Source organism: Phytophthora infestans, genomic scaffold (genome assembly GCF_000142945.1).
Source record: "Phytophthora infestans T30-4 supercont1.21 genomic scaffold, whole genome shotgun sequence".
NCBI classification, from domain to species: domain Eukaryota; phylum Oomycota; class Peronosporomycetes; order Peronosporales; family Peronosporaceae; genus Phytophthora; species Phytophthora infestans.
The window spans coordinates 557,437-585,224 of record NW_003303738.1 but is presented as its reverse complement, the minus strand read 5'-3'; the positions used below and the strand labels follow the sequence as shown (position 1 = coordinate 585,224).

Here is a 27,788-nt window from a genome sequence, read left to right as displayed (position 1 = left end):
CTTGGTCAAGAAGATGCAAAAGTGGAAATGAAGACTTTGCTGGAAGATTTCGTCCGAACCGTACGACAACCAGCACCGAGAATGGTTATCATTATATCCGGATAGGTTCCCTAGTGGCGATAGAGCGCACATAATTGAAAATGACAAGCGACAATACATTAAAGGTATCACGTCGTCGACACTTTTGGTTTCAGATGAGTGTAGATTACTGCCTCCCCAGCGAGCGTTTGTAATGAAACATGCTCGGTTTCAGATATATTAACTGAAACGAGAGTTTTCTGGCTGGCCATCATTCCTCACCGATACCTTCCAAATTACTTGTGAAAGTTTATACAACCGAATTTGAGCACCACCACTGCCATTTTCTTAAGTGCGCTTAAATGAAACGAAAAATATAGCGATACTTTTATCGCGAGGCCCCAAGAACGAGTTCTTCTACCGACATTTTAGTATTTTTATTTCCTAAAAATGAGCGATTCCTTACGATCCCTATTTTTTATTAAGAATAAGGAAAATTCAACTTCATTAGCTGATATAGTATTCGGAAGAGAATATTACGTTTTTCAGATATCGCGCACCACGATATCATACAGATTCTACGAAACATAGCTTATTTTCCGTCTCCACGAAGCGAGCACGAGAAGAAGCCCTCGTTAAATTAGTCAGTGGGCAGATGAACTGCTTCATTGCCTGTTAGAAATGGAACCCCAATTAACAGAAAGGTAGAAAAAATCATGGTCGTAGCTGCTTGGTCTTGGACATGTAGGCAAAATAAATTCTGAAAGCTGCAAACTTAATTAACGGTAGAACGAATCTCTCAATGCAACGCAGTTAACGAACGCCTTCCGAAAGTGGCACAGAAACCAGCAGTATCACCGTAATCCTACAGTTTTGGTAAGCATTCGCTCTTCACCATAAATGTTTTGGTAAACCTATCCAGGTAGCAAGCGTCGAAGCCTTTATTTAAAAAAATATTTCTGAACAAGACTGCATATTCGTTTTGGGCTTGCTACTTAAAGTGTTTTGAAAATATAAATGAATAAAAAAAGGGTTCAATCAGCTTTTAAATTGATATTAAGCAATTCTTTAGACGTCTACAAAGTATTAAAAAAGCAAAGTCGACCACCGAAAAACCAAAAATTCAGAGTTAGTCGCTCTGGTACGATTTCACGCAGCCCGAATCGTTCGACGTGCAAACTTCACAAATCTGCGAACTGTACGATCGCTTGCATCCGAACTCTGCGCTAGCACATATTTTACTGTTCTTGTAGCATGGTGGATTGCTGGTCGTAAGCGAAGCTACCGTTGGCAACGCCTTCATCACTCCACCATCACTTGTCAAAGCACCCGTCTTTACTAGCTCCCCGTATGCGGCAACAAGCTTCTCGGCTCGTTCAGCATTAGCAGCACTGTCACCCGGGTTGGCCCAGAATTCAAGACCATCGAGCCAGGCGACTTCATCGCCAGACACTGTAACGCTAAACTCAACACCGCCAGCCTCACAGAACTCCGTGTAATTGGCGTAGTTGCTGTTCGTTTGAGGGTTCACCAATGAAGTAATACCTACTACATCGTCCAATGGAATATAGCCCAGCACCTCGTAGGAAAACGTACAGGTCTCGCCATCTGGATCCACTCCCAGAGGACACAAGCCACCAGCGTATTCGGCACGACAAGCGTCTGTCTTATCACTCCAGCGACTTTGTGGACAGCTATTGGGGAAGGAGAACCAGTAGTTATGCGGATAAGGCGCAATAACCTCATTGTCTTGTAGTGTTCCACCAACACAGAAGCCTAAATCGGGTTGGCCGTTGACTCCAATGTACTGGTTACACACGTCTGGGAACGTGCCGTCCGGATTCGGATTACACCGACCGCCGTCCAATGGCAAGAACGGACAGTGTTCGATAGCAAAGTCGTATTCGTCCGTGGCGTTGGCATAGAAATCCATCGCAGCAGTGGGTTGGACAACTGTCGTCTGGTAGAAAACGACGTACTGGACGCCGTTTTTGCGCTCGCAGTCCGTCACGACTGAAGCGTTGATACATTCGGCCTGTACATACTTGAGAGCACCTTCAATGGCTGCCATGTTGACAGTGTCAAGGAGAGCGCGGTATTTCTCATCGAATGTGTCGTAGTATTCCGACACAAGGCGTTGATTGGCGGTATCCCATTGGGGCATGTCACCCTGGACACGAGCCTGCAACGATGTCACCTTTTGGAAAGATCTCGAGATCGGTCCAGCGTAATTCGTCGTTTCGGTCCCACTGTGGGTATCGGAGGAGTCAGTATCTTCAGTAGTCCTGCAACTCGTGGCAGCGGCAGAGAGATGAGCGGTTGCGAGTGCTGATGCACCCATGATAAAGATCAGAGCCGATGTCTTCATTGGATCTTTCGGTGTACACGTAGTGTTGTGTTGGACAGCAGCTCTACTTTGGAGAGAAGATGGAAAAGTGGAAATGAAGACGTGGAAGATTCGTTCCAGGGCGTACGACAAGAAGCTACATGGGATGCTTCTCACTGAAGTGGGAAAGCGCCAGCGACGAGGACTGTGGTCGTTTCAGTTAGAGAGAGCGTTTGCAATGCAACGTGACTAGAGCTCCAGATGTACCACAACAAGAAAACGTGTTTTTTCTTTTTCTTTAAGGTTATTCTCCCGCCTGTCAGTTATGTACGCTCCACACTTCCCACGTCAAGGCGTGAGTTCTTCCATCATCAGCCACTTTCAGGTTGTGAACGTTCTTTTCTTCTTCTAGCGATCATTTTGTGGTCGATACTGAGCGAAAGTTCCGGTATCATACGAAACGGTCAGTGGCGTATGCATGGCTTGTCCATTAATTTTTTATTTATTTTAGTTTAAAAGGCGCGTTTGCTAAAACAAATAGTAATTTTTTTGTGAACGGACTCTAGTGTGTCACTGACGCATTGGTAGATAAGAATACGAACAGCAGCGTTGTATCTGAATTGGGAAGGTCTGTGTGAAATCTGCGTCTTAACCAGCCCGTACAGGCCCCAATACTACATAGTATTCGAACAGGATAGCTGTTATTACGTTGCCAACCAGTAGCACAAAGTACTGCACTCTAAACGTCAGTGGCATGGGAATATCCGGCAGCACCATCACATTCGTACCACTCGAGATACGGAAGAGATCGGTTAGCTGTCCTGATGGACCAAGAAGTAAGTAAATATCCAGAGCTACGAGGACACCGAATACTAACACAAGCGGATAATTTTTTCAGATCGACGCTCGATATCGAGATCCGAAGCTGAAGACCCAAGCTGCCAGTTGTTGTTGTGTGACGATCGTGAAAAATAGCGTCGTGGCTAGATGATTGTCGGAAAGAAGCCACCACTTGGCCAGAACGATATTATCGGGACTGAACGGACAATACCAATGTTGAGAAGTGAGCATACCGTATATATTCCGGGCACTAAGAAACAAACGTTATAAATTCTTGTCCCAGTATGGAGAGCAGTGTCAATGGTCCGAGTAGACTCGACGTCGGACGTTGGCTCAGAGAGTGTGATGGCGTAGGATAATCCAACGAGGATAAATCCATCGGCTAAGATGAAACACCACTCGGATAAAATAGTCGCATTGTACCCTTGGAATAACCTTAATGTGGACGCAATAACTCCATACAAAACGAGAAATTTAACCGAAGCAAACGATGTGGCCAAGCTGCAACGTCCTTCCCGACAAATATCCACGACCGAGTGGATTGTTTTAGGTTTACTGAGATCACCGAGACGTCGGCATCACTAAGCGCGATTCCCACATGAGCGATACGCAACGCGCCACAGTCATTCCCTCCATCGCCATACATTCCCGTGACAGCGCCTGCCTCCATGTGCATCTTCACACACTCCACTTTATCATCCGGAGTCATGCGACTAACATTCCGGATGTGGAAAAGAATCTGGCTCAGTTCTCCAACGACTTTAAGTTGATTAAAAGCTGCTCCAGTGACTGCAGCTCCACGTCTTTTCCGTTTGTAGCCATGTTCTTAACCGTGGGATAATCAATAACCTCTCCAGTATCCACGTCTCGCCATTCCACTTGACACAGCTTCGTATTCCCACTACTAGTTCGTTTAATGTCCGTCTCGAATTTGATGAAACCATGCCACTATTACGTGCAATATAACACCCACACATAGCGTTATCTCTCGTGATCATCACGACCCGAATATCCTCATTTTTCAACTGCTGAATCGCGTCGTTTGTGTCTTCTTTCAGTTCATTTCTAAACCGAATCAATCCCAGAAGACACAAATTTTCGTCCACATTGTCCCGATTCGAATTTTTTTTTGTCGATTCCATCGCTCGACCAATTACTTGGCAGCTCTCGATATGACAATTCAAGTACATAGCAACCATTCTTTGCAAGTGTATCCGCCACTTGTTTGTACTCACTTGGAGCACTATCCGGCTTACTGAGCTGCTGCAAGATCCTTTGCAGAATACTAACAATCTACCGGTTACTCGGTGTCGTACCACGACACTCATGGACATGCGAGGGTGATCGAAATCGAAGCGTTTAAGGAACTCAAAATCGTCTCCGGAGGTGAATTTTATGATCGGTTGAGCCCCTTCTCGCTCCACTCCATCCAGTGAGCCAACGGAATGAGACGTCGCTAGTGCACATTTTGCTACTTCCATGAAGTTATTTTGGTCATTAGAAATTGTGACGATAGAAATGCCACGTCGCTAGCATAGCGAAGCAAATCAGGTACACAAAATACACACCAATTGGTAGAGGTTCCCCAAAATTTGTGAATTGAAAATTTTCATCTTGTCGGTCATTTTTGCAGAATTTTTTCAGCTCGTCATCCATCTGCTAGCATGAGGCTAACACAGTGAGCTCCAATTGGGAACGACGCATTGTTGTTGCGAGGGTTTGACGGCGACGTCCAGAAGACGGAGGCGTCTTGGGAATTTTCGATAAGTGAGGCATTTTCACTACCACATTGAAATTTTTGTTGAAGTTCTCCAGTCTTGAAATCGACTACTACAGTCTGGATACAGACGGATGCGGGATCATCGTACGTGAAGATTGGCGAGTCTGGAGTGTAGCGTACAAAAGGAAAGTTAACCTGACGAGGTTGCATCCACCCGGTTTTTGTAGTCGTCTTCGTTAGTTGCCTCCTGTAGGTCGACAGGACTTTGTATACACCTCACGAGTTGTCGGTGAAGTTGAGCAGCAGTAAAACTCAGGCTGGTGACGTTGCGGACACGCAGGGTAGTCCATCGGGTTAGCTGCAGCATCAACGTAGACTGCTGTTCCTATGAGGATTAAAACGAGGGCAAGAAGGCCGCGCATTGTGAAGATTGGAGGGCGAATCAAGAGTGTTTACATAACATCGAAGGCGAACCTGGTAAGACTCAACGGCTCTCGAGCACGTGCTGACTTTTTTTGGATTCGGATAGAAATGTTTTTTTTTAGATTCTACTAAGGATTTAAAAATAGTTTGTTTAAATAAAAATGTTGAGCTACTCATCATCTTGATCGTTTATTCTTGTACTCGCTGTGAACGAGTGTCTTTAAGGAATGCCTCGACAATGTTCTACCATCTCGACTGAAGATGTTGAAGACTACATTCATCGTCAGTCAAGAGTACGAACCTGCACTTTATGAGCATTAAACCACACGACTTAAACACAATATTGTGCTGTCTAGCTCTGCGATTCACGTATCGAAGACGCGTACATGCGGCTTTCAGGTTGCTACGGCGACGTCGAACAGCGTGCTCCAGTTCCGCGTAAATCAATGAGCTTACCATCTCGTAGGCCTCTCGCGATTGATACAGGCATACGACCATCCTCAGCGCATGAAAGGCGATCAGAGAAACCTCGAGGAATTCTGAAGAAAACACAATCCCCCGTTAGAAATTCACATCCAAATCGTAAAAAAGAATCCCCCGACGAATGGTTCCAGCGTATTATGCACGCCAAGAAGCTGTCGCCTCTCGATCTGTGCGATGCTTTCTTGGGTGGAGGCGCTAGAAAGAACCCACTGGTGTCGTTGACTCACGTCTGTGAAGTTCTCTTCGATCTCGATCCAGATGGCGTCGACCCTGTGACGGAAGACATGGAGGTACTGTCATTTTTGTACTTACTAGGATACTTAAGTTTCTGACTATCTCATCTTTATAATTTAGGAATTCTTGTATCAATTTGCGGTAGAACATGGCGGAGAGATGATGATTAACATTCGAGAGGCTCTTAGAGCGCTAGATATCTGGCAGTCTCGAGTCACTTCTCCAGCCCTGAAGTCGGTCTCTGATCACCAATCTAAGGCGACCATCCTCGACTTGAAGAACAAAAAACTTAAAGAATTGGTCTTCAATTTAGAAGCTGCTAACCTTCGACTTAGTAGACAATTAGACTCTGCGAAACTAGCACGCAGTCCTCCTTCTACAGAGGAATCGTCTTCTCCAGCTTCGTCACCCAAAAGTCGAGTCAGAAGCAAGCTGTCCAGTGGCGATTTCTCGTCAACATTAAAGGCGACAGACACCCGAAAATTCTCATTCCAGAATGAAAAATCGTCTAGCTCGGGCTTACAAGTGGTAAATCTTCACGAACAAGAGCTAGTAGAGATCGCAAGTACGCTGCAATTGTAAGTATAGGCACTGGCTTTAACACCGATTAGCGTTTTCTAATCTAGTGCGTTGTATGCTACAGCACTGGAGTGCAGCGATTAGAGCAATTACTGATCGAAGGAGACACCGACTCGACTGGATTTGTGTCTTTAGAGCAACTTTGTTTGCTTCTAAAAGAAGATTTTGATCTGAAAATTAGCGAGTCGAGACTTATTGAGGTTTGTATGGGGATGAACTTCAACTCCAGTGGTCAACTGGACTATAAGGAATTTGTCGATGTGTTGATGGATATTCTCATATACGCGTTACCGGATATTCGCGAATCTGCTAAGAGAAAATCTATTCAACGTCTGGATCAGTATTTGCAGCGTGGCTTCCCACCTGAACGTGAAGACGTTCGCCAGCTTCTAGATGCTCTATGTTCTAAATATGATTTAGAACGTGACCAGATTATCCAGATTAAGGATTTAGTTCATGTATTCCACGTGGATTTGGTCAAATACCACGAACTCGAGTTACCTTTTCCGCTTCAAGAGCAAGAGATTATTCAGCTAGCTCGTCCTTTTATCCAGCGTACGACACAATCGGAGGATGTTGTCGAATATCCAGCGCTACTTGACGCCATACTGGGACCTATGTCTGGTGATAAATCGACTGATACAAAGCAGCTAAAGAGAGTTTTAGCGTGGGAGTTCTGGCGCAGTATTTTAAAGAATTTATGCGGTGGCGAAACACGTATGAAGTGGAAAGTTGTGGCTCAACTTGAGAAGATAATGACGAAAATTGATCCAGACAAAACGTTCACGATCTCAACGAGACACTTTAAGCGGATTTTCGAGCGACATATTAACCCAGAAGACATGGAAACTCTGGCAGCAGCTTTAGCAACACCAGATGATACGCAAGTTGTTTCAAATTTGAGATACGACGTGTTGTTGAAAATGGTATTTGGAGCTCCTGAGCTGCATGACCAACAGATTTACGAGATCATTCGCAAAAAGCTTTTACGTGACCAAGACCGACTCTACTCACTTGTCAAAGAGATGATGACTCAGAGATCGTCACACGAGCTTACCATTCAAGACTTCAGTGATACGTTCATCGTTCGAGCGGAGACGTATCCGTTGACGACCATCGAGATGTTGTATCTGTTCGCATCTCTAGATTCCGACCACGTCGGAACAGTTCAAGTAAAAACACTCAACAAATTCTTAACAAGAAACTGTTGGACCACGTTGTCCTTTCAAGATGGTGACATTGAATCGGTTAAGAAGCTCATCGCGAAGTGCTGTTCGTCGTACGATCTACAGCACATACTTGACAGTCTTGGACGTAGCTCTCACGGTTGGATTCCACAAGCTACATTAGTGCAACAACTGGACAAAATGTTCCGCGATTTGGGCGTTGTTGGTGTACGAAAGAAGGATCTGCAACGACTGGTGGAGAATGTGGTTCAACACACTGTTGGGGAGTTCTCAAAACCTTCAACTCGAGATGCAACACGCGTGCATTGCGACGCTTTCTTCGACGCATTATTCGACTGGAACGCTGTGCTTTCTAGCGTCAGACTACCGGATTCCTTAGTCGAAGTGAAGAAAGTTTTTGAGACTTTTGACTATAAGCACAACGGAACAATTCGAAGCGAAGATTGGAACAAAATTTATCGTGTGATTTGTAAGGGGAACAAAAAACTGGCCGAGTGGGAAATTCGTGTGTTGCAACGGAGATTTAGGGGACAAACACAAGGCGAAGAAACGATCGATTACGCTCGTATAATCGTGTTTTTACTGGACTTTCAGCAGCGACAAGAGAGGAAACGCTTACAAAGCCGAGTTTTACAACATTTCCAGCAGCAATTTACTCCTACTATTAATACGTCGACAGGTAAGGTGGAGAAGCTGTTTTAAGCTCTTGATACCGACAAGAAAGGGTACTTCAATGCAGCGGATTTGAAGGCGTATCTAACTAAAGAGCTCTTCGACAAGAACAAAAACGAGGAAGATATTAGCTCTGCACTTTTGAGCAGTGCAGACGCATTAACATCGGTGATGTGCCTTCTAGCAGGAGGTAAGTCGGGCCTTAGCCACAGTCATTCTAAGGACACCTCTGGCCCTCAAACCGTTGTCACCTTTGAGCGATTTTGTGAAATTGCGAGTGTGTTCAGCTCTCACAAAATACACCAGGGAGGCTGCATCTGTGGAAGATAATAACAGACAATATTAAGTTTACGAGTTCTTGAGATCATCGCACATGTCTCTGAGTGTCAAAACTCAGGTTCATAGACTTCGGTTAGGGCTATTTGAAAATTTTCAGAGACATCTAATTACTCCCCTATTTTTTTTATTACGAACTATATCCTCTCATTAGTGAGCCGTAATGATGTAGTTATGAAGAGGTCCTTAGGTATCGATTAATCCGTTCGGTAAATGTCGCTTCAAAAATGACATCTGCTGTTTCCTTTCTTGTTAAAGTTAAAGTAATTTTTTCTTGCAAGCCAGCTTTTTTAGCAATAGTACGGTCAGTAAAATTGAGGTCTTATCCATGTTTAATATATTTCTCAGCTCATACTCCTTCAGCTTCCTGTAGAAGGAATCGACTCACACGACTGCAGCCGACTCACTATCTCCATGCGATCTCACACTGCCAAACCCGTGAAGTGAATTAAACTTCTGTAGTCACCCGCTTCGTCTAAAGGGTGGCTTCTCTATCTTCAGAATTCGGACGGTTCGGAAAGCCAATAGCGCAGACACCTAGGCTCTTACACTTAACGACCCAATTTGCGAGCGCCAAGTCTAACTCTGGAAAGTGGACCGAATGGTGCGATTTTGTAGGCAGAGCTTCTTATACTATGGCTTCGAGTTGGTGTTCCTGGTTCTGGATGTTGCTAACCGTTGCCTGTGATAAAGTGCGCTGTACTGGCATACGTTTTGAGCTCACATTGCAAGCTGGACCTGGCTCAGTTATGGTTGTCAGCTTTTTGGCGGCAGATATATCGTTGCTGTACATTGGATAACCTGTTTGTGGGGTCTTAGTGGGCGAGTGTGTAAGTAGCATTGCAGTGAGGGCGGCGAATTGATAGATGCCATTGCAACCCGCCACTAGGCGGTTAACGAATCGTAACGACGCCCACCTGTCATGTGTGCCTTATATTGTCTCTAACTCCCAATAATAGTTCCTCCATATGATAATTAAGTTCTCACGACCCGGTATGATTCAATACAGAGAGGATCGTCTTAATCACAATCAATTTTTTTTAGCCAATTATGTATATTTTTTCTTGTAATCCACATGCTTTTACGTACTTTCGGTATATCTTTACTGTTGTGCCGTCAAGACTTGACTCAAGTGTGTTTTTGTTTGTTTTGTACTGTACATGTCGATCTCGTGACGATCTGAGCAACTTTTCCGAAGATCAGAGACGTTTTCCGATACGACAGACGACAAAACTGAATACCATACAAAGTCTACCTGTACACCAAGAACCCAAAGTTTTTTCTTCATGTACCATGTACAGTATCTGTATTGACAGCATTAGACTCAGTCGCTTCACCTACTGCATGTAGCACATCATTTGAAGGCGCCAAGTAGCACAACGCTTGTTTCTCTCGTACTTTAACAGCTAGTTTTTCTTACTAGAAATCCAAGGTCCAAATTGTACGAGTAGTGTACGAAAACACATTCACGATGTTGACATTTCAAAGCACCGCGTTTTTGGTGGTGCTGAAAAGGCAGCTACAGTACCTTCACTCACATGATGCAAGACTCTTAGCTTGTCGGATAGCTGACAACCAGTTTCATCTTGTTTTCATTATGAGGATTTAGGTGTACATTTACTTTACCGCTGTTTAGCATCCAGATCTGTGATTGTAGCTGTATTTACAAACATTAAGTGAATGAATAACATGCTAACACCCTAGAATCTGAAGAACCGCCTAATACACCGATTCAAGTTGGCGTTTCTACACGTGGCCCCCTTTGTCAATCGTGTACTCGATTCCACAGTCCGGCGATTTTATTGGTCAATAAGCCTTTCTTGAGGTTTGAAATGGGTGCCCTTCAGACGTAGTTCATCTTAAGCATCATGGCTATTTATGTGTACATGTACTGCACCGACATTCCATTGTCAAACATTGACAAACTTAGCTACCAAACACCCGAAACACACAAATCTTACCTACATCGTTGTGCATCAATTCGCCGTTGGGGCTCCACGTTTTGCAATAGCTCACCTCATGTGTAATTTTGCGTAACTATCATTACCGTTGTAGGTGCTCTAAGTTCTAAGAATGACTTTTATTAATAACTCCTGTAGTTTTATTTCGAGTACCTTAAAGCAAGCAATCTAACCCTGAAAACCGGCCAAAGGACAAAACAGATAGCCGGATCGGAAACATATATGAAGCATTCTGAGTAATGGGGTACTTAAGTACGTCAAATACCGCAGCATTTACTTGTTGGTCCTCATCCTATATAGCTTTGCCAGTCCTTTCTTCTCAACAGTATTTACGAAGTGCTCGTACATCGTGTAGACAATCCTGTACTTCTTTTCAATGGCGGGGTGTATCTTGACTGCTTTTGGTTATCGAGCATGGGTCCACACCTTCTGCGTGTCAGCGCTCAAATACTTGTTTCCTCCCTGAATATGGGAGGGCAGCGTCGAGTTGCGTTTTAAGAGCGGTTCCTTCCAGCAAGTCATCGGCCAACTTTGGATCGACAATTTTATTTTCGAGTTTGACGAGCCTGATAATTATCCTGGCGTTGAGGGGTATAGCGCCCGCTACTACCCGTTCCTCAGTGTTCTTAGCGTCCAACTCATCATACCGACGCAGAAATCGGTCCACTCTACCAATAGTCTTGTCACCATCGACCCCAAGCAACTTTTTCTGACTTGAGTCTGGACCTGCCGATGCAATTCCACTCAGGACGGCAGTCATTGCTATAAGGATGTAGCAGTATCAAATTTTTATCGACTTTTTGCTGCAACAACTTTAGCGACTTCGTAGAGACGAGAGGATTCTTCAATGACCACAGACATTGCAATGGAGTTCATTTTAAGCATTATGGAGATTTATGATCACAATGCATGTATTCATAAAATCTTGTGATGTGGCTGAGCCACTGGCAGCAGTCTGGCTCCCCAACTTCGGGTTAGGGAACAAAAAGTAGCTATTAAGTAGCCACACGAAATTAATCGTGCACTACTTCAAATTACACTACACTGAAACTCCCATCTTCTATCCCGAAGACGGCAGATCGATGCCCAACGCAACTCCGTGGAGCCACGAAGAGGACATCCGCCTCTGCAGAGCCTACACCAATATTATCGAGGATGGCTGCATCAGCACCGACCAGGACGCGACACATTTTTGGGACCGAGTCCATCAGACGTACAGTCAGCTAGGAGAAGACAGCGCAACCAAAAGAAAAACAGGGGCTCTTCAAAGCCTATGGGCCGGGCTCATTAGACCTGACGTTGCTCTTTACGCCTCCTGCGTGGCCCTGGTACATACCATGGTCTCATTGTATACACATTAATGTGCACTAATGCCTCACACGTACTGCATCTACAGGTACAAGATGAAGCACACAGTGGCTGGACAGACAGCGAATATTTGGACGAAGCTGGCAATCGCTTTACAGCAAAATACATTTTGCAGAAACGGTTGTAGGCAGCTACGTGATCTCGTTCGACGTTGGGGCTTCTGCCAGGCCGCGAACCACCCCGTTTCTTCTTGCGTGAGCGTCGTTGTCGTCGAATATAAGCCAGAGAGATAGAAAGATTCAGTGCGTGAGCGCTCGACATGTTCATAGTTTCCAAAGGTTTCGAAAATGCTGTTTGTAAGGAAAAAACTACGCTGCAAATTGGAAATGTGCAATACAACGGTTGGGAGCTGGCAAATGAATTGCGTAAAAACGGTCTCTTCTATGATGCAAAGGGGGCACAATTCCCGATTCACTCTCGATAATCACTTTTGCAATACACAAAACCGGTGGAGGTGCTCTTAATAGTAGCATATCCTACTACTATTTTTAACGCTACAATTACTTTTAGTTACTACTGCAAGCTCGTCGGAATTACTAAAAACGAATATATACCGGTTTTACCTTTTACAAGCCCCGTGTATTAGAAGCCCTTTCCCCACATTGAATTTCAGTAGTAAGAATAGAAACCCTGTATCGGAATACAAGCCCGGTCTATTATTCAATGATCGTCCTCCGTCTTTGTCTTGGCCACCCTCGTGTTCTGATCACACTTGGACACTCCTCTGGTGTACTGCAGTCGCTTGTGCATCTTCATCATGGCAAACAGACGCAATTCAATCCCTCTGTGGAAAAAGAAAGAGGGGTTAGATTGTATTCCAAGCCGAGCGGTGTCGCACTTTAGAAGTTGTGGTTGGAAGCTCGATCCAGGAACTGTGAGACGCTGGTGGCGCAACCGCGAAGACATTTGGGCAGCTAAACCTTACCAGCAACATCTTATCGGGGGTGGCCGCAAGAAAGCTCTCGGGGAGCTGGAAGATCTACTGCTTGAAGCGATCGTACTACGCAGACTTCAAAAAGAGGAAGTTACAAGGGAATGGATTGCTATCCAAGCTTTGCAGATTCACACCGAGATAGAAGATGGTCTAACACGTACTTTCCAAGCGTCATCTCACTGGATGAGCAGCTTTATGAAGCGCAATGATTTGTTTCTCCGACGTCGGACTAATCTAACGACATTGAGTGACGAACAACTTGTCGGTCGTGCAGTCTCATACATGAGATATTTGACTGAAAAAAGGCCGACTTCAACTTCGCACACACCGTTTTGATGGACGCGACTGCAGTGTACTTTGAAGACGCTCGTGAGCAGACTGTCGAGATTCGCGGTAGCCGTCACGTTGCTGTGAAGTCGACCGGATTTGGGTCTATGTGCGTTACGGTAGTTCTAGCCACCACTGCAATGGGTGTAAAGCTACCACCGCTTGTTATCTGGAAACACAAAAATGGATCCCGCAAGATTGAAAAGGTTGGAGGCACATACGTAGCCTATCAGCCCAAAGCCTGGGCTGATTCAGAGCTACTCTGCAACTGGATCGACACGGTGTTTCCGCGTGTGGTGCAAGCCAACGGCAAGGCTCTTGTATGGGATAGCATGAGGGCGCATATTTCCAAGAAAGTCAACGCCAAGTGTGCGGCTCGTGAAATCGCTATGTGTGTGATCCCTGGAGGTCTAACTGTTTGGGGGACATAGGAACAGACAGACTTTAAGGACATTCTTTGCGCTCTCATTGACGACTGGAAGAATTCGGATTGCGTTGAGTATACTCGCGCAGGGAACCCAAGGCCACCCAGCATCGAAGTGGTGTCTGGATAGATCCACAAGGCTTGGAAAGATACAGACCAGTCTGGGATCGACAATTCCGTGGGAGCAGCGGGGTTTTCGCCTATACATACTGAATGGTTCATCTGAAGACACGACGTGTACGGAAGACTTTTCCAGCAGGCATGGAAGAAAGAAGAAGAGAGTGATGAGTCGAACGAATATAGTGACGTTGGTGGTGAGCTCGCTAATGCGCTTGACGACATCGAGCTTATTGATGGATAACACCATCGACTGTATCTGGCAACGGTACAAACAGACGAATGTCGCGTACTCTAGCGCAGCGAGAGACAAACTTTGATGTAGCTTTCCTATTCAAATACACTCCATTTGCACCTTTGGTACCAGTAATTAAAAGCCCTCACCTAAATAATAGCCCCTCGTCATAACTGATCAATCTGAAGAGGGCACTAATAAATAGAAGTCCGGGTACTAATCGGTAAAATCCGTTAGTCACTTCTACCAAAGTAAGCAACTCGTCTATCAAAATTACTGAAAGGAACATCACGCTGAATGGACTCCTGTAGGTTGTGAGAGCCAGAGTACCTAACGTTTGCGATAAACTTAGTAGAGGCTCGAAAATTGAAAAGACGGAAGAAGATAATGCGTTATTTGTTATAAAAGTACAAATTTTCTCGCAGTGGCGGATGTCGTGTATTAACGAAAGCTAGAATTAATATTCCAAATCATAAACAGCCGTATATTGGTTAAAACTAAGGATATAAAATGTCTTAAACGAGTCCTAGAATGTTCTAAAAACTGCGTTTGGTACAAATAAGTGTGAGTGTGTGGGGGGGGCTACTTTTAGTAACAATATGCTCTGTTATTTAATGAGTAGCAGGCAGTCCGTTGTATGGGTCCTCACCCGAGTCAGTGTCAGCTTTTATAACTAATTTAAATATCCGTTTTTATTTTCAATTTGAGAAACACCAGCTCAACCACAGATCATAGACAAGAATGGCCCGGGGCTTGGGGATCTCGATTCGCTCGTGTGCTTCCGCTGCAGCAGCATTGCACCAGCTCAATCAGAACATGCAGTGCAGTTTGAGATCGAAGAAAGCGAGAGAGCGACAATACCGACAACATTGAGCTCGCGGCCGATCAATACGAAGCGAGAGTACGACATATATCAAAACGATATGCTGTGTGTGCCGATTGGAATTCTCGTGATCATTACACGGTGACTGGGGGAAATCTGCATCTGTTTCTCTCTAGTAGTGTGATAGGTCGAACGTCGAAGAAATACAAGGATAAAACCATCGGAGGGTCCACAGTTTGTGGATACGTGAGCGCTATTGTCGATCTTTACTATCAGCAAGTTACTCTGCGCACAAATTATAACCTGCCTCTAAGGACCACCTCGGTAAAGCAGCTAATATAAAATATTCAAGCTCAATAGACAAAGACACGAACAACAAATTACGAAGAGAGAGAAATGGGATCCTTACTGGACGGCTATTCCTCCGCCGAACAATTCCAGCAAATTTGTGATACTTTTCTTTCGCTGGATGATTTACGAGGGCGCACTGCCTTTCTTCTTTCACATTTTGGTCTGTTGCGTGGTGAGAATGTCCGCGATTTTAAGCTAGCTGACATGTTCTCGCAGAGACTAGATCATGAAGGCTTTCAGCCCTGCGTTGCTCTTGTTTTGCTGATTCAGCATGGAAAGACCAACACATTTGGCAAACTGCAGCATGTCGGGTATATGCGCAACAAAGATGTGCACGTTTGTCCAGTTGGCAGCGTCGCCTTGTACCTATTTGAGCTATTCCACGTGAAGCAGGAGCCATTCCCATCGCTTAAGACTGGTATGATATTATATTTTTTTACGCGGTCGACAGAAAACCCAGTCTATTACGTACAACACCCATTAAAAAGAGTTACGAAGGTGCGTTCAAGCACCTCGGTTTCACATTCAATAAAAATACACATATAAATCGCCTGCAGGGCGTACGTCAGCTGGAAGCAGCCGATGTGGATATTTCCCAAATCTGGCGACATGGTAGATGGGGTATTGTAACGGGCCAGGTATTTACTCCGTTATTTGCTTACACTATAGTGTTGAGGAAGCTCGCAATAGGACGACTGAGTCTTAGGTTTAAGGAAAAATCAACTCTGACTTTATTTTAGGACCAAGGCCACAGCCCTGGCCACGTCATAGTCCAATTGGCTAATAATGGGTCTGGCTCCCCATATATCAGCCAATGGCATGACAGCATTTCAGCACACGCTAGTCGTGTGCTGATGCACCTACTTTTGTAAAGAAATCTACCTACTTATGTAATGGAGGGGCCCATTACATTACCCCCCCTCTTAAAGTTGCACTTACGCAGCATAAGCAGTGGGCGAAGAACAAATCAATCTGCGTGAGGATGGCGAACGGGGACTTGGCTAACGGGCGGAGCGAAACAGAGACGGAGATATCTCCTGCGAAGCGCAGGAGCGACATAACTCGACTTGCGGAGAAGACGACGAACAGCACGATGGATCAACAGCGGACGGGGACACCGACGACGGCGACGTCGTCGACCGCAGCGGCACGGGGCACGCGCGTGATGGACGACCAGCTCCGGGCATGGGCTCTCTATGACATATCCGGAGCGCGGGCTCCGGACACACTGGACACGATGAAGGATCACTTCCGGCGCTTCCGTGGACTGCGTCAGAAGCCTGTCGAGGGTGTCGCATATGGCGCATTGCAGGAAACATGGTGCGCCTTCATCCGGCGTTGGAACCGGACGCAAGAAGAAGGGAAGAGCTTCGTCGGCTGGCTGGTGTACCGCGAGGAGATCGTCAAGGAGCACTCGCTCACGGAGCTCCGTGAGCGCGTCTGCACCAGCGCATGGGAGGACATGCGCCGCATCTGCTACGTGAGGGTCGCTGAAGGTTGTGGCACTTGTACTGGATCGCGTCCGACTGTCGAGGAGTGGAGAAGCTACATCGCCGAGTATACGCTCGGTGAACAAGAACACGGGTGGATCGAGAAGTATCGTCGCTCGTTGGCCGAGAACGTGCGCGCCTCTAATCGCGCCGGCTCACGCCGACGCCCTGCACGTGAAGATTCTTGGCATCGGACTCGGTCTCGTTCGCGCGGCCGCTCAAGTCGTCGTTCTCGATCACGTTCGCGTGGTCGCACAAATCGCAGATCTCGGTCCCGTTCACGTGGTCGACCAAGTCATCGGTCTCGATCACGTTCGCGTGATCGCTCGAGTCGCTCTCCTTGTGCGAGCTGGCATGTGTCACAAGGTGGTTTGCAGCGAGGCTGGACTCATACGCCTGGACCACATTCGGGACGTCCCGAAGGAGATTGGCGCGAGGCTCCCACGTATTCTCGTCGGGAGGAAACCCGAGCCAACGTACCCGATAGCGACGGTCGGCTGGAACATCGTGGGCGAGCCCACGATGACGTTTGGGAGCGCGAAGTAGATCTTCGTGGGCAACGATGTACTCAACAATCCAGCGGGTATCTCCGGCAGCGTCAACAACAGGAGGAGGGCCGTCGCGTCGATAGCACTCGCGCTCTGGCTGCCCAGAGCGAGAACGACTTGCTGAACAGCTACTGGGATGTCCAGCAGGAGTTGGATGAGGCTCTCGATCAGACTGCCTCGGGCCACCAGGGAGAGTGCGCAGCTGCGTCAGTCAAACCGAGAGATCCTTGCTCGGTTGCAGATGCTGGAGAGGTCGGTTCACGGACGTTTGCAGACGGGGACGCAGCCTCGAGATCCGACTCCTGGTGCGGATGGGTCGATGGCTCGCCGCGCCCGTCGAGAAGGTCGCTCGACGCATGCTCCGGCTCAGTAGCCTGAGACGACTCTGGAATCGTAGCGGGGTGATACTTCTTGAGCCGTCCGACGTAAAACGTCGGATGCAGACGTAGTGACGTAGGAATGTCAAGCGTGTAGGCATCACCAATGGCTTTGATTACCGTAAATGGCCCAATAAAGCGCGGCGCGAGTTTGTTCGCGCCGAGGTTGGTAACCGCAGAGTTTCTGATACCTTCAGTCGACAGGAGCACGCGTTCGCCTGTCGTAAACGTGGCCGTGTTCTTGCGGCCGATCCTATCGACGTTCTCCTTCTGCTTGTCCACTGCATCCTGCAGTGCGTCTCGAACATAGCGGGTGACCGCTTGGCGCTGTAGTACGAAGTCGGAGACGACTGCGGAGTCGATTGGTCGCGCCGCATGCTTCAGCGCGTAGTTAGCTGGCGCAAGTGAGCTCGATGCGGAGCGTGTCACTGCGTTGACGGACGTGGGAACAGGGGATACACTCGAGATATCATTAGCAACCGGTGTATGTACCGGTTGACCCAGTACCGGTGTAGCCGCCGGAGACATCGCAGATGGAGTAGACGGCTTGTCGGCAGCTTCTTCCCCACCCAGAGTGGAGACACGCGGCGCTGTGGGATGGCCCACGGCGAGGAGAGCAGGGACACGCGGGTGTCGCGCGTTATTAACGAAGAAGGGCGTCAGCCCAGTCGACGCGTGTACCGCGTTGTTCAGAGCGAGCTCGGCCAGTGGCAGAAACGAGCTCCAGCTGAAGAACGACGTCGCGTAGCTTCGAAGGACGTCTTCGAGGACGCGATTTACGCGCTCCGTCTGGCCGTCCGTTTCCGGATGGGCTGCTGTGGACATCATTAGCTTCGAGCCCAGTAGCTCGAAGAGCTTTGACCAGAAGGCCGACGTGAAGCGCGGGTCGCGGTCGGAGACGATAGATTCGGGAAGGCCATGATGACGGAAGACAGCATCGAGGAAGTGCACCGCGGTATCTGCCGCGGTGATCGCATCCGACACAGGAATCAGGTGAACCATCTTGCTGAAGCGGTCTACGAATACCAAGACACCTGATCGTCCTTTAGCATCGGGTGGGAGCCCGAAGATGAAGTCCATCGACACCGAGCGCCAGGCCTCGGTGGCCACTGGTAGAGGACGCAAGGGAGCCTGCGAAGACGAGGCAGGTTTCATGCGCTGGCAGGTCTCGCAGGTGCGCACCCACTTACGCACCCATTTGTACAGGTGTGGCCAATAAAAGTCGCGTGACACAGCGGCAAATGTCTTCTCGCGACCGAGATGAGCGCCCAGCGGGGCATCATGAAACTCATGGATAATCCGTGAGCGCAGATCGGGGTCGTTAGGGACAACGACACGTGGGGCATCGAAGTTGTCGATGCTGTACGCCAGCAGCTCGTCCTCGAGACGATATCGGTGGATTTTGTTTCGTACAGAGCGGGAAAGGGCTCCCAGTGTGTCGGCGCTGGGAGAGCGGAGATGCTTCAGGATACTGGAGCACGTCGAGTCATGTTCGTAAGCAGCTCGGATCTCGTCGCGAAGTGGCATTACCGGGGAGACGCTCGTCAGGTTGACGCCTGACGCCTCGCACGTGGCACACTCGTCTACATCGTCTTCATCCAGCGAAGCTTGTCGACCCAATGCACCGCGTGGGTCGTAGTCGGGACGCCGAGACAAAGCGTCGGCGAGAATGTTGTTCTTGCCGGGTTTGTAGTGGACAACGAAGTTGTACTCGGAGAAGAACGAAAGCCAGCGGGCCATCCGCTGGGAGAGATGAGGACTCTTCATCGCTGTCCTCAGCGATGCATGATCGGTGTACACCGCGAAGGTATCCTCACCCAACAAGTACACTCTGAACTTGATCAGAGCGTAGCGCATCGCAAGGAGCTCCTTGTCGTAAAAAGGGTAGTTGCGCTCCGCCGGCTTCATCTGCCTAGACTGGTAGCTTACGACACGCTCTCGATCTTCTTCATCGAATTGCATCAGCGCACAGCCGATGGCGAAATCGCTCGCGTCGCAGACGACGTGAAAAGGCTTCGAATCATCCGGGAGCGCGAGGATTGGGGCCTCGGCGAGACTCTTCTTCACCGAGTCGAAGGCGGCTTGATGTGCGGAAGTCCACGACCACGACACATCTTTCTTCAACAACGAAGAGAGCGGCTGGATCAATCCGGCGTAATTCTTCGTGTACTTGTGGAGATAATTTGCGAGACCCAGCCACTGACGCAGTTCAGTGGGATTCTGTGGCGTAGGCCACGCACATATCGACGACACTTTCTCGGGTCGGCGCGGACGCCGTTCTTGCTCACAAAGCAGCCAAGCACCGGAATCTCCGGCGCGCAGAATATACACTTCTTCAAGTTGGCATACAGCTTGTTTTCGCGCATCACTTGGAAGACTTGCCTCAGATGCTTCAAGTGGACTTCAAGCGCGCTGAGGCCTCCCTCAGCGCGACTGTGTACGAAGATGTCATCGAAATAACTCGGTGCGAAGTCGCGGAGCGGGCGCAGCACATGGGATACCATGCGATTGAACGTGGCGGGAGCATTCTTCAACCCTTGCGGCATAACAAGCCACTCCCAGAGCATACCACTGGGAGTGCTTACCGCTGTGAGCGGTATATCGCTCAGCCTCATGAGGATTTGGTAGAACCCATCGGTCAAGTCGATGGCGCTGAAGACCTCACTACCCGACATTGCGTCGAGCACCATGTCCTTCCGAGGAATCGGCGTCTGGGCAGGGATGGTAGCGTCGTTTAGCTTGTTGCCTTGCGGCGGCTCTCGAAGAAGTCATCGATAGCTTAGACCTGATCTCGCGGGAGCGGCCACTGCCGCGTCACACAATACTTCGAGCCGGGCACGAGATCAATCTCGTGGCGAATTCCTCGGTCAGCTGGCAACTCAGCTGGGATCTTATCCGGAAATACATCTTCATATTCGCGGGCGGTCTCGTAGACTGGATTGCCGGATTCGCGTAGCGCGTCCCAAGACTGCGCTGCGAAGCGCTCCTCGCGGGCCGACTTTGGCTCAGCGCTCTTTGGGCGCGAGGGAGCGTCGCCGTCACTGACTGCATTCACTTCGAGCGACGCCGAATCGGCGTCGGTGATCAGGCAAACCTGTTCGATTTCATCGTCCTTGAGGCCGCGAAGGAAGTTCTTCCAGGAGAGACCTGGAAGTCGAGTGATCGACCCTGCCTCGCCAGGCGGGTTTGCAAGCTCGAGTGTTTGTCGGCGGCCAGAGGTACCTTCCACATACTCAAGCACGCAGACCGACTCCGTCGGTGAGCTGTCACTTGGTACGGGCTCTCGGCGAGGTTTCAGCCGACGCCGCTTTGACTTCCTCTTTCGCCGCCTCGAGTGCGAACTCGAGGATAATGAGTCGCTCTCGCTGGACGAGATGTCACCCCCCTCTAGCGGGAGCCCCTGCTCGACCGCGGTAGTGTTCAGCGGGAGCGCCAACTGCTCGACATCCGGCTCATTGACGGGAGCCCCTGCTCGACCGCGGTAGTGTTCAGCGGGAGCGCCAACTGCTCGACATCCAGCTCAATTGACGGGAGCCCCTGCTCGACCGCCATCTCGTTCGTCTGCGGGAGCCCCTGCTCGACCGCCATCTCATTCGTCTGCGGGAGCCCCTGCTCGACCGCCGTCTCGTACGTCTGCGGGAGCCCCTGCTCGACCGCCAGTTGGTCTTCATCCCCGCGGCGCCGCGGGGACTCGTCAGTAACAGCACTGCGCAAGCCGTGCAGAGAGGGCCATCGCTCACTCTGTGCACAACGTGCGTCGTGATGACCGGTCCACGACGGTGACGTGAGGCCAATCCTTCTGGGCGACCAGGAGGTGCGTGAACACCTCGCTCACATCATAATCACTGCGGCGCTTGACCGACCGGGCCAACCCAGTCACTCTCTGGTTGATAGCGCGTCAGCCACGGCATACCCAGGATGCAGTCAAACGCGTAATTCATCTCAATGACGAGGAAGTCGTCGTTGCTTCGGAAACCGTCGAACGTGTACGGAAGGGTAATCTCGCGCCGCGCTACGCGGCGTGATTTCCCATCGGCCAACTTGACAGCGACCTCCCCTCTACCTTTGCGGACAGTGATGTCCGACGGGAGTACCGACAAGCACGACGCACGGAAGAAGTTGTTGGTCGCTCCTGAATCAAGGAGCGCTCGCAGTGGTCGCCGGGCACCGGCGACATGAAGACTGACAATGATCAATCTTGAATCGCTCGGCGTGGTGGTGGCATGAAAGTGTGCATGCAGCACAGGAGGGCTAGGAGGTTGGGTTGCCACCGGGGGACCCGGACCTCCATTCCAGCCAGTAGGGCGCCCCGCACCTACTGACCCTGACCGTTTTTTGGCTGGTCAGAACTCACGGGCTCGGCATCGACATGCGCCAGCACTGGAGCTGGCGCGCGGCACTCCGCCGCGCGATGACCGACCTTCCGACAGCGGAAGCAGGTGAGAGAACGATTGTTCCGAGCACCGCTCCGACGCGCTGCATAACGCTGACGATTGCTCGTCGCATCGATAGCGTCGATGTCCATGGGCTCGGGCGCAGAATCCCGAGCAGAAGCAGGTAGCGCGTGAGCGTATGACGCCGCAACCACGTAGTCCTCGCGTAGGGCGAGGGCGAATGCCTCTTCGAGCGTAGAGGGGTCCGATCTTGTAAGGCAGTAGCGCGTCATGCCTTCGCGCATACCGAACACGAATACATGAACCTGAGAGGCCATATCGATCGGCTTAGACACGATGCACGACGCGAGGTGTCGTGTCTTCTGGACGTAGTCGCGCATAGTCATCGTGCCTTGCCGAAGGGCGAAGAAGTCTGCCCGAATTCGGGATTCATCTTGCGGCGGCTCGAACGCGAGCCGAAGGGTCACTCTGGAGGGTATCCAGAGTGGGGAAGACGTTGGGATCGACAACCAACTTGCCGAGAGCCCATTCCTTGGCTTTCCCAGACAGCCGCGAGAGGAGGAAATGGACCTTCGCGGAAGGCGCCTCGATCAACCTCGAGGCGATGGCGATGTCGATCTCTCGAAGCCAGCGATTCAGCGGAAGTCGATCTCCTCCGGCACCGGAGTAGGTGGACGTCTCTAGCTTCACGACGTCATTCGTGGAGATACGCGAGGGAGTTGACACTCGCCGATTCGCATCGGCGAGCTCGCGTTCCATGAATTCTTGTGCCGCAACGTGCTGCTCGTCGGGCGTCGCTGAGCGCAGCAGCGACGTGACGACGGCTTCTCCGGACACCGCCGCAAGGCGGTGGAGAGCTTCCCACTCGATCCGAGTGAGATGGAGAAAGGCAGCGTGGTCGAGGTCTTGGCTCATGTCGAACTTGGTCGTTCGAAGGACTACAAAGTGCTACCAGGTGTAACGGGCCAGGTATTTACTCCGTTACTTGCTTACACTATAGTGTTGAGGAAGCTCGCAATAGGACGACTGAGTCTTAGGTTTAAGGAAAAATCAACTCTGACTTTATTTTAGGACCAAGGCCACAGCCCTGGCCACTCAAATACACGTCATAGTCCAATTGGCTAATAATGGGTCTGGCTCCCCATATATCAGCCAATGGCATGACAGCATTTCAGCACACGCTAGTCGTGTGCTGATGCACCTACTTTTGTAAAGAAATCTACCTACTTATGTAATGGAGGGGCCCATTACAGGTATGGACACATGCGAGGCTGTGTATTCTGCCCCTGCTACCCACGAGGCCATGCGCGCTCTATCAGGTCATCCAGCGCGCTCGCGTTCAAATTTTGTAGAGAGAGCTACAGTTGAACCACCCTTGGATTTACAGTGTCTACTTTTTTCAGATATCGAAAATTGTCAAAACAAATTCTAGACGGCAATTGGGATCACAATTTAGCTGCTCGAGGATTTCTACATCTGCTCCAACACCTTCGAGTTGTGCTTATTCAAGACTGTGCTGTTCTTTTTGACCAACCTTCTGTTCGCATTCGTGACCATATCATATTCGGAGAATCTCTCCAGAGATATAGAACTCAGGCTTTGGCTCGCGCAGCTAGTGCCAAACGTCCAGTGAAAACTAATCTTTAGGTTGCAATGCCTCTATTGTCGGAGCACATAAGTACACAGCATTCAGAAACAATAAATAAGCTAGCCTCTTAGCACACCTAGATGCTACAGCTGCTCAAAGAAACTGGAAAGAGTATGACGCCATGCTTCAAGGAAACATGACGTTTCGCCTGTCATCTCCCGCCAGATCTGATCGCACTGATAATGAACAACATGAGCCTGCTCAAAGCTAATCAACGAGTAGTACAGTTAGTGAAGCTCATTTAACATCAACCTTTGACGCATCACCACAATATTTTATGAGCAGAGGGATCTCAACAGTGAATGAATTGTGGCCTGAATCGCACGACGGAATCGCAAGCAAACCATCTATTGAGTATCGCGAAAGTACGTGCAGTACAGCATGGCGTTAATCGTCGAGGGAGACGAAGTTCTTCTCAAGACGTCTTTGTGTGATTAAACATGTACAAACACTGGTTGGTGGGGGTCTTTCAATCGAATCCGCGCTGGACCGCGCCGATATTGAGCGCGGAAGAAGGAGCTTCGACGCTTTCTCGAAGTATATAAGCACAACGAAACACAATAGGCTTTTATAGTTAATCGGTAAAAAGAAGAAAAAATCATTACCACTAGTGCGTGATACATTGCTTCTTACCTACGCGTGGTCAATCTAGCTGGTGTTTTGTATCATGGTCTTGTAGTTGTGTCGGTAGGACCTTTGGTCATGGTAACTCGAGTTCCGTCTTCAACGGCCCAGTCGCCCGGCTTGGGCTCTATGTCGCGGTAGTCGGAAGTCACCACGACACTTTGGTCAGCTCCGGCGTCTCTACAATGTACAGAAGAGACGTCAAGGGACCTCCCTTAAAGACGCTATTCCCACTGTCACGATCGTATAAGTAGTCTCCACGTTTGACCACCTACCACAAAGAATAATACCACACTACCAGCACGACAAGAAGGAGAATTGCAAAGGTAGTGAGCTAAGATTGAATCCACCGGAGGTATAAGCAAAAATCCAGTACATTTCAACATTTGAAATTGGCGCGCTTTTGGCGCCTTGTACATGTATGTAATACATGCATACTATGTGCATGTAGTTTAACGGACCTTCACATCCCACCGTTACTAAGCTACCAAATCCGCCATGCCCTGAGGCGGCTACGCCTTACCTGGGCCGAGAAGGTGGTCACTCTATCGAACTATGTCCTACAAGGGAATCGCTGAATGGGCCGTAAACGAGTTCTGTCTCCCAACCATCCCGGCAAAGCCATCATGTGTTGTATTTTCAAGTCGTCAGCTACACTACTGAAGCAACCAGTGGAGAAGGCTACTCTATTATCAAAAAGTGATGCATGCATTGAATTGTTTAGGAGAAGGACACGTCGAGCCTTATAAAGTGGATTTACTTACTGCATTGATGTGGTGAGATGGTGCGTGGTCGAAGGTGAGCGCGACAACCATTCAAACATTCGGATTTAGTTAACAAAGCGAGCATCAATTACTCGCTTTGTTAACTTATATCAATACAAGCTGTTTTTCGCTCCAAACTGCTTTGAGCAATGTACTACAGACTGGCGTATATATCAGGCATTCACTATTCACGCAGAATACTGTATCTAGCGACTACGTATCAGTGACGACCCACCTGTTCATCCCACTACTTTAGAATTTCGTCTGAAGGACGCAGCGCAGCCATACCGCGAGGAAGTACGCACTCGTCCAGAGAGAGCTTCTACAAATCTTCAATAAAAGGCTGTCAAAATCGACGGACGTGTCCAGCTCATTCAGTGCGAAAACCTGTTAACCCATGTAGCCCGAGCTATATTCTGTATTATACAGAACAATTGTTTGACTTGATTAACATGTTGCTGTTAGCACGGTAAAATTAATCCGTTGCAAGCCGTTTGGCATGAGCAGTGTCTTAGACGCTGTGAATTGGGAAATAGGTGGATTTTTGGCTACCATAAATGCAACAATGTACCCATCAGCCCGACGATTTCTCTGTTTTTATTGACTTAGAAATGATGTGCAGCGAACGATGTCTGTAAATACCACTTTGATTATCAGTATCCCCCGGAATCCGATAGCAAAACGGTTTTGGCGGCAGAATGACTGGTCGCGTCAAAGGTTTGTCGGCGCGCTCCGACACCAACACTTCGACCAAGTTCTATCCTAGTTCTTCTTCACTTCCGTCTAGTCTAGTCCTTCTTCACACTTCACTTCCTAGTTCTTCACTTCACTTTCGTCAAGTTCTTCTTCACTTTCGTCTAGTCTAGAACTGGCCGAAAAGTTGGTGTCGAAACGCATAGAACAGCTGACAGGCAAAAGAGGTATTTATTTCAATGCGAGAATAGAAACTAATACTTCGCTAACTAACCTCGGCATGCTCTTACGCATCTTCGCTGCGTTTACGCTTACGGAATCTAACATGCTTCCTCAGGTGGGCAGGTATGGCAGTGCCGTTTGCCCAAGCGTCATGCCAAATGTTATCGCATGTGAGTCGGTTTCCTGCTTCTTTTCGACGCGAACAGTTGCAAAAGGGGTACGTATCCATTGTGCTGCTCCTCACGGGCCTCGCAGAAAAAACGGCTCTCAAACCCTTTTGTTTTTGGTGGAGCCATAGCAGAACAAACCTTGCATAGATGCTGACGTCACTTGTCCTTGTATTTTCTCTCTTGCTCTTGTAGTTGGTGCTCGGGTCGAAGCAGTAGAATCGAGGCCAAGTCTTCTGTTTGCTTATAACTAGCCAAACCTGTCGCGGTGAGTGCTAATAACCTGACATGTAAGAGACGCATGTACTCTGCATGACTTGGTACTGGTTTGCCATCTTTTTGCATATTTATCTTATGCACGATGAAGCCATTCACGATGGCCATGTCGACGAACCCGAGAAAGAGCTGCCGGTAATACTTCTTAGAGGCAACGCATCGCTGGATTGAATACCTCTGGAGACGTAACTGGTCGTGGCGGTCAACGCCCCCTATTCCATGATAATCGGTACGTAACTTAGGACATGGCTCCACACGAGATATCGCAGCCCCTTCTCCTTTCTGGTGACGGTGGTAGCCGTGGTTGCACAGCCGGTAGCAATTAGATTCACAGGGTTTAAGTCCATCCCGTATAAAGCAACCAGGTTAGGGTGATCCTTCGACTAGGCAATACGATAAGTTCCTCGGGGCATTGACACGGGTCGCTTTTTCTTTGCGAACGCGAATCCAGCTGGCCACCCGAGACGGTCGCTTGGATGCGTCCCGACGTAGTAATACCCTTTCCCCAACAGTGCGATCGCGAGTGCGCACTATGAGTAGAAGTTATCCGCAATTACAAGACATTTTCCCTGCTGCCCATCCAGAGCTTTGGAGACGTTGCTAATGACAGATTTATGTGCGACACCCTTCGCTTTATATTTGGCTACTTTTCGCTCTGAAGGAGTCTGCGCGTTCCTCGCCTCGTCCGAGGCACCCATGTAAACTTCAATGCTGAATCATACAGAACACTAAGCACAATAGTCAGCTAACTCTGTATCCGACAGAGCATGTCATTCTATATCATCAGGACCAAGCTAATCAGCATATCTTATGCTGTATTGTATAGAGTGAAAAGAGAATACGCACCGAGAACAATACCTCGATTCCGCACCGCAGGTCATGTACAACTTCGTTCCGTACTTGTGCGGTTTTCCTTGTTGTAGACTCGTACCGGATTGAACCTACTTCGGTTCGGAATGGTCCCCTCGTCGAAGCTAATGCGCGCTCCAAGTCGATACCCTCGGCGAAACGTCTTCTCCAGTGTCTGCGATACAGGTCGCACCTTCCAAGTCTTGCCAATCGTAGCAGATCCCGCGGCTGAGCTCTGAAAAAGAATGGTATCGCATGATGGTACTAAAACGATCCCGAGACATGTATCTGCTGAACGTTCCTCGGGGTATCACGCCACCTTCCTGTGTCAGCCAGTGCTTGTCGAGCCCATCCGTGGTGACTGCACAACGACTGCTC

At 48.8% G+C, this 27,788-nt stretch overlaps 4 protein-coding genes across 4 annotated transcripts; 2 read left to right on the top strand and 2 right to left on the bottom strand.

The window, feature by feature from the left end:
* Window positions 1–1,147: 1,147 nt before the first annotated feature.
* PITG_11848 (uncharacterized protein) lies at window positions 1,148–2,386 on the bottom strand (the record flags this gene model as incomplete). The annotated part of the gene is made up of 1 exon (XM_002901288.1): window positions 1,148–2,386. One exon carries the CDS (start codon window positions 2,384–2,386, stop codon window positions 1,148–1,150), a length of 1,239 nt encoding a protein of 412 aa, XP_002901334.1.
* Window positions 2,387–2,992: 606 nt separating this feature from the next.
* On the bottom strand, window positions 2,993–3,415 carry PITG_11847 (uncharacterized protein; the record flags this gene model as incomplete). The annotated part of the gene is made up of 3 exons (XM_002901287.1): window positions 2,993–3,134; window positions 3,175–3,198; window positions 3,249–3,415. 3 exons carry the CDS (start codon window positions 3,413–3,415, stop codon window positions 2,993–2,995), a joined length of 333 nt encoding a protein of 110 aa, XP_002901333.1.
* Window positions 3,416–5,542: 2,127 nt separating this feature from the next.
* PITG_11846 (uncharacterized protein) lies at window positions 5,543–9,506 on the top strand (the record flags this gene model as incomplete). Its single annotated transcript, XM_002901286.1, has 7 exons — window positions 5,543–6,100; window positions 6,165–6,622; window positions 6,688–7,178; window positions 7,398–8,279; window positions 8,514–8,672; window positions 9,192–9,261; window positions 9,437–9,506. 7 exons carry the CDS (start codon window positions 5,948–5,950, stop codon window positions 9,504–9,506), a joined length of 2,283 nt encoding a protein of 760 aa, XP_002901332.1.
* Window positions 9,507–13,276: 3,770 nt separating this feature from the next.
* Window positions 13,277–13,839, top strand: PITG_11845 (uncharacterized protein; the record flags this gene model as incomplete). The annotated part of the gene is made up of 2 exons (XM_002901285.1): window positions 13,277–13,342; window positions 13,387–13,839. 2 exons carry the CDS (start codon window positions 13,277–13,279, stop codon window positions 13,837–13,839), a joined length of 519 nt encoding a protein of 172 aa, XP_002901331.1.
* Between the last annotated feature and the right edge of the window lie 13,949 nt (window positions 13,840–27,788).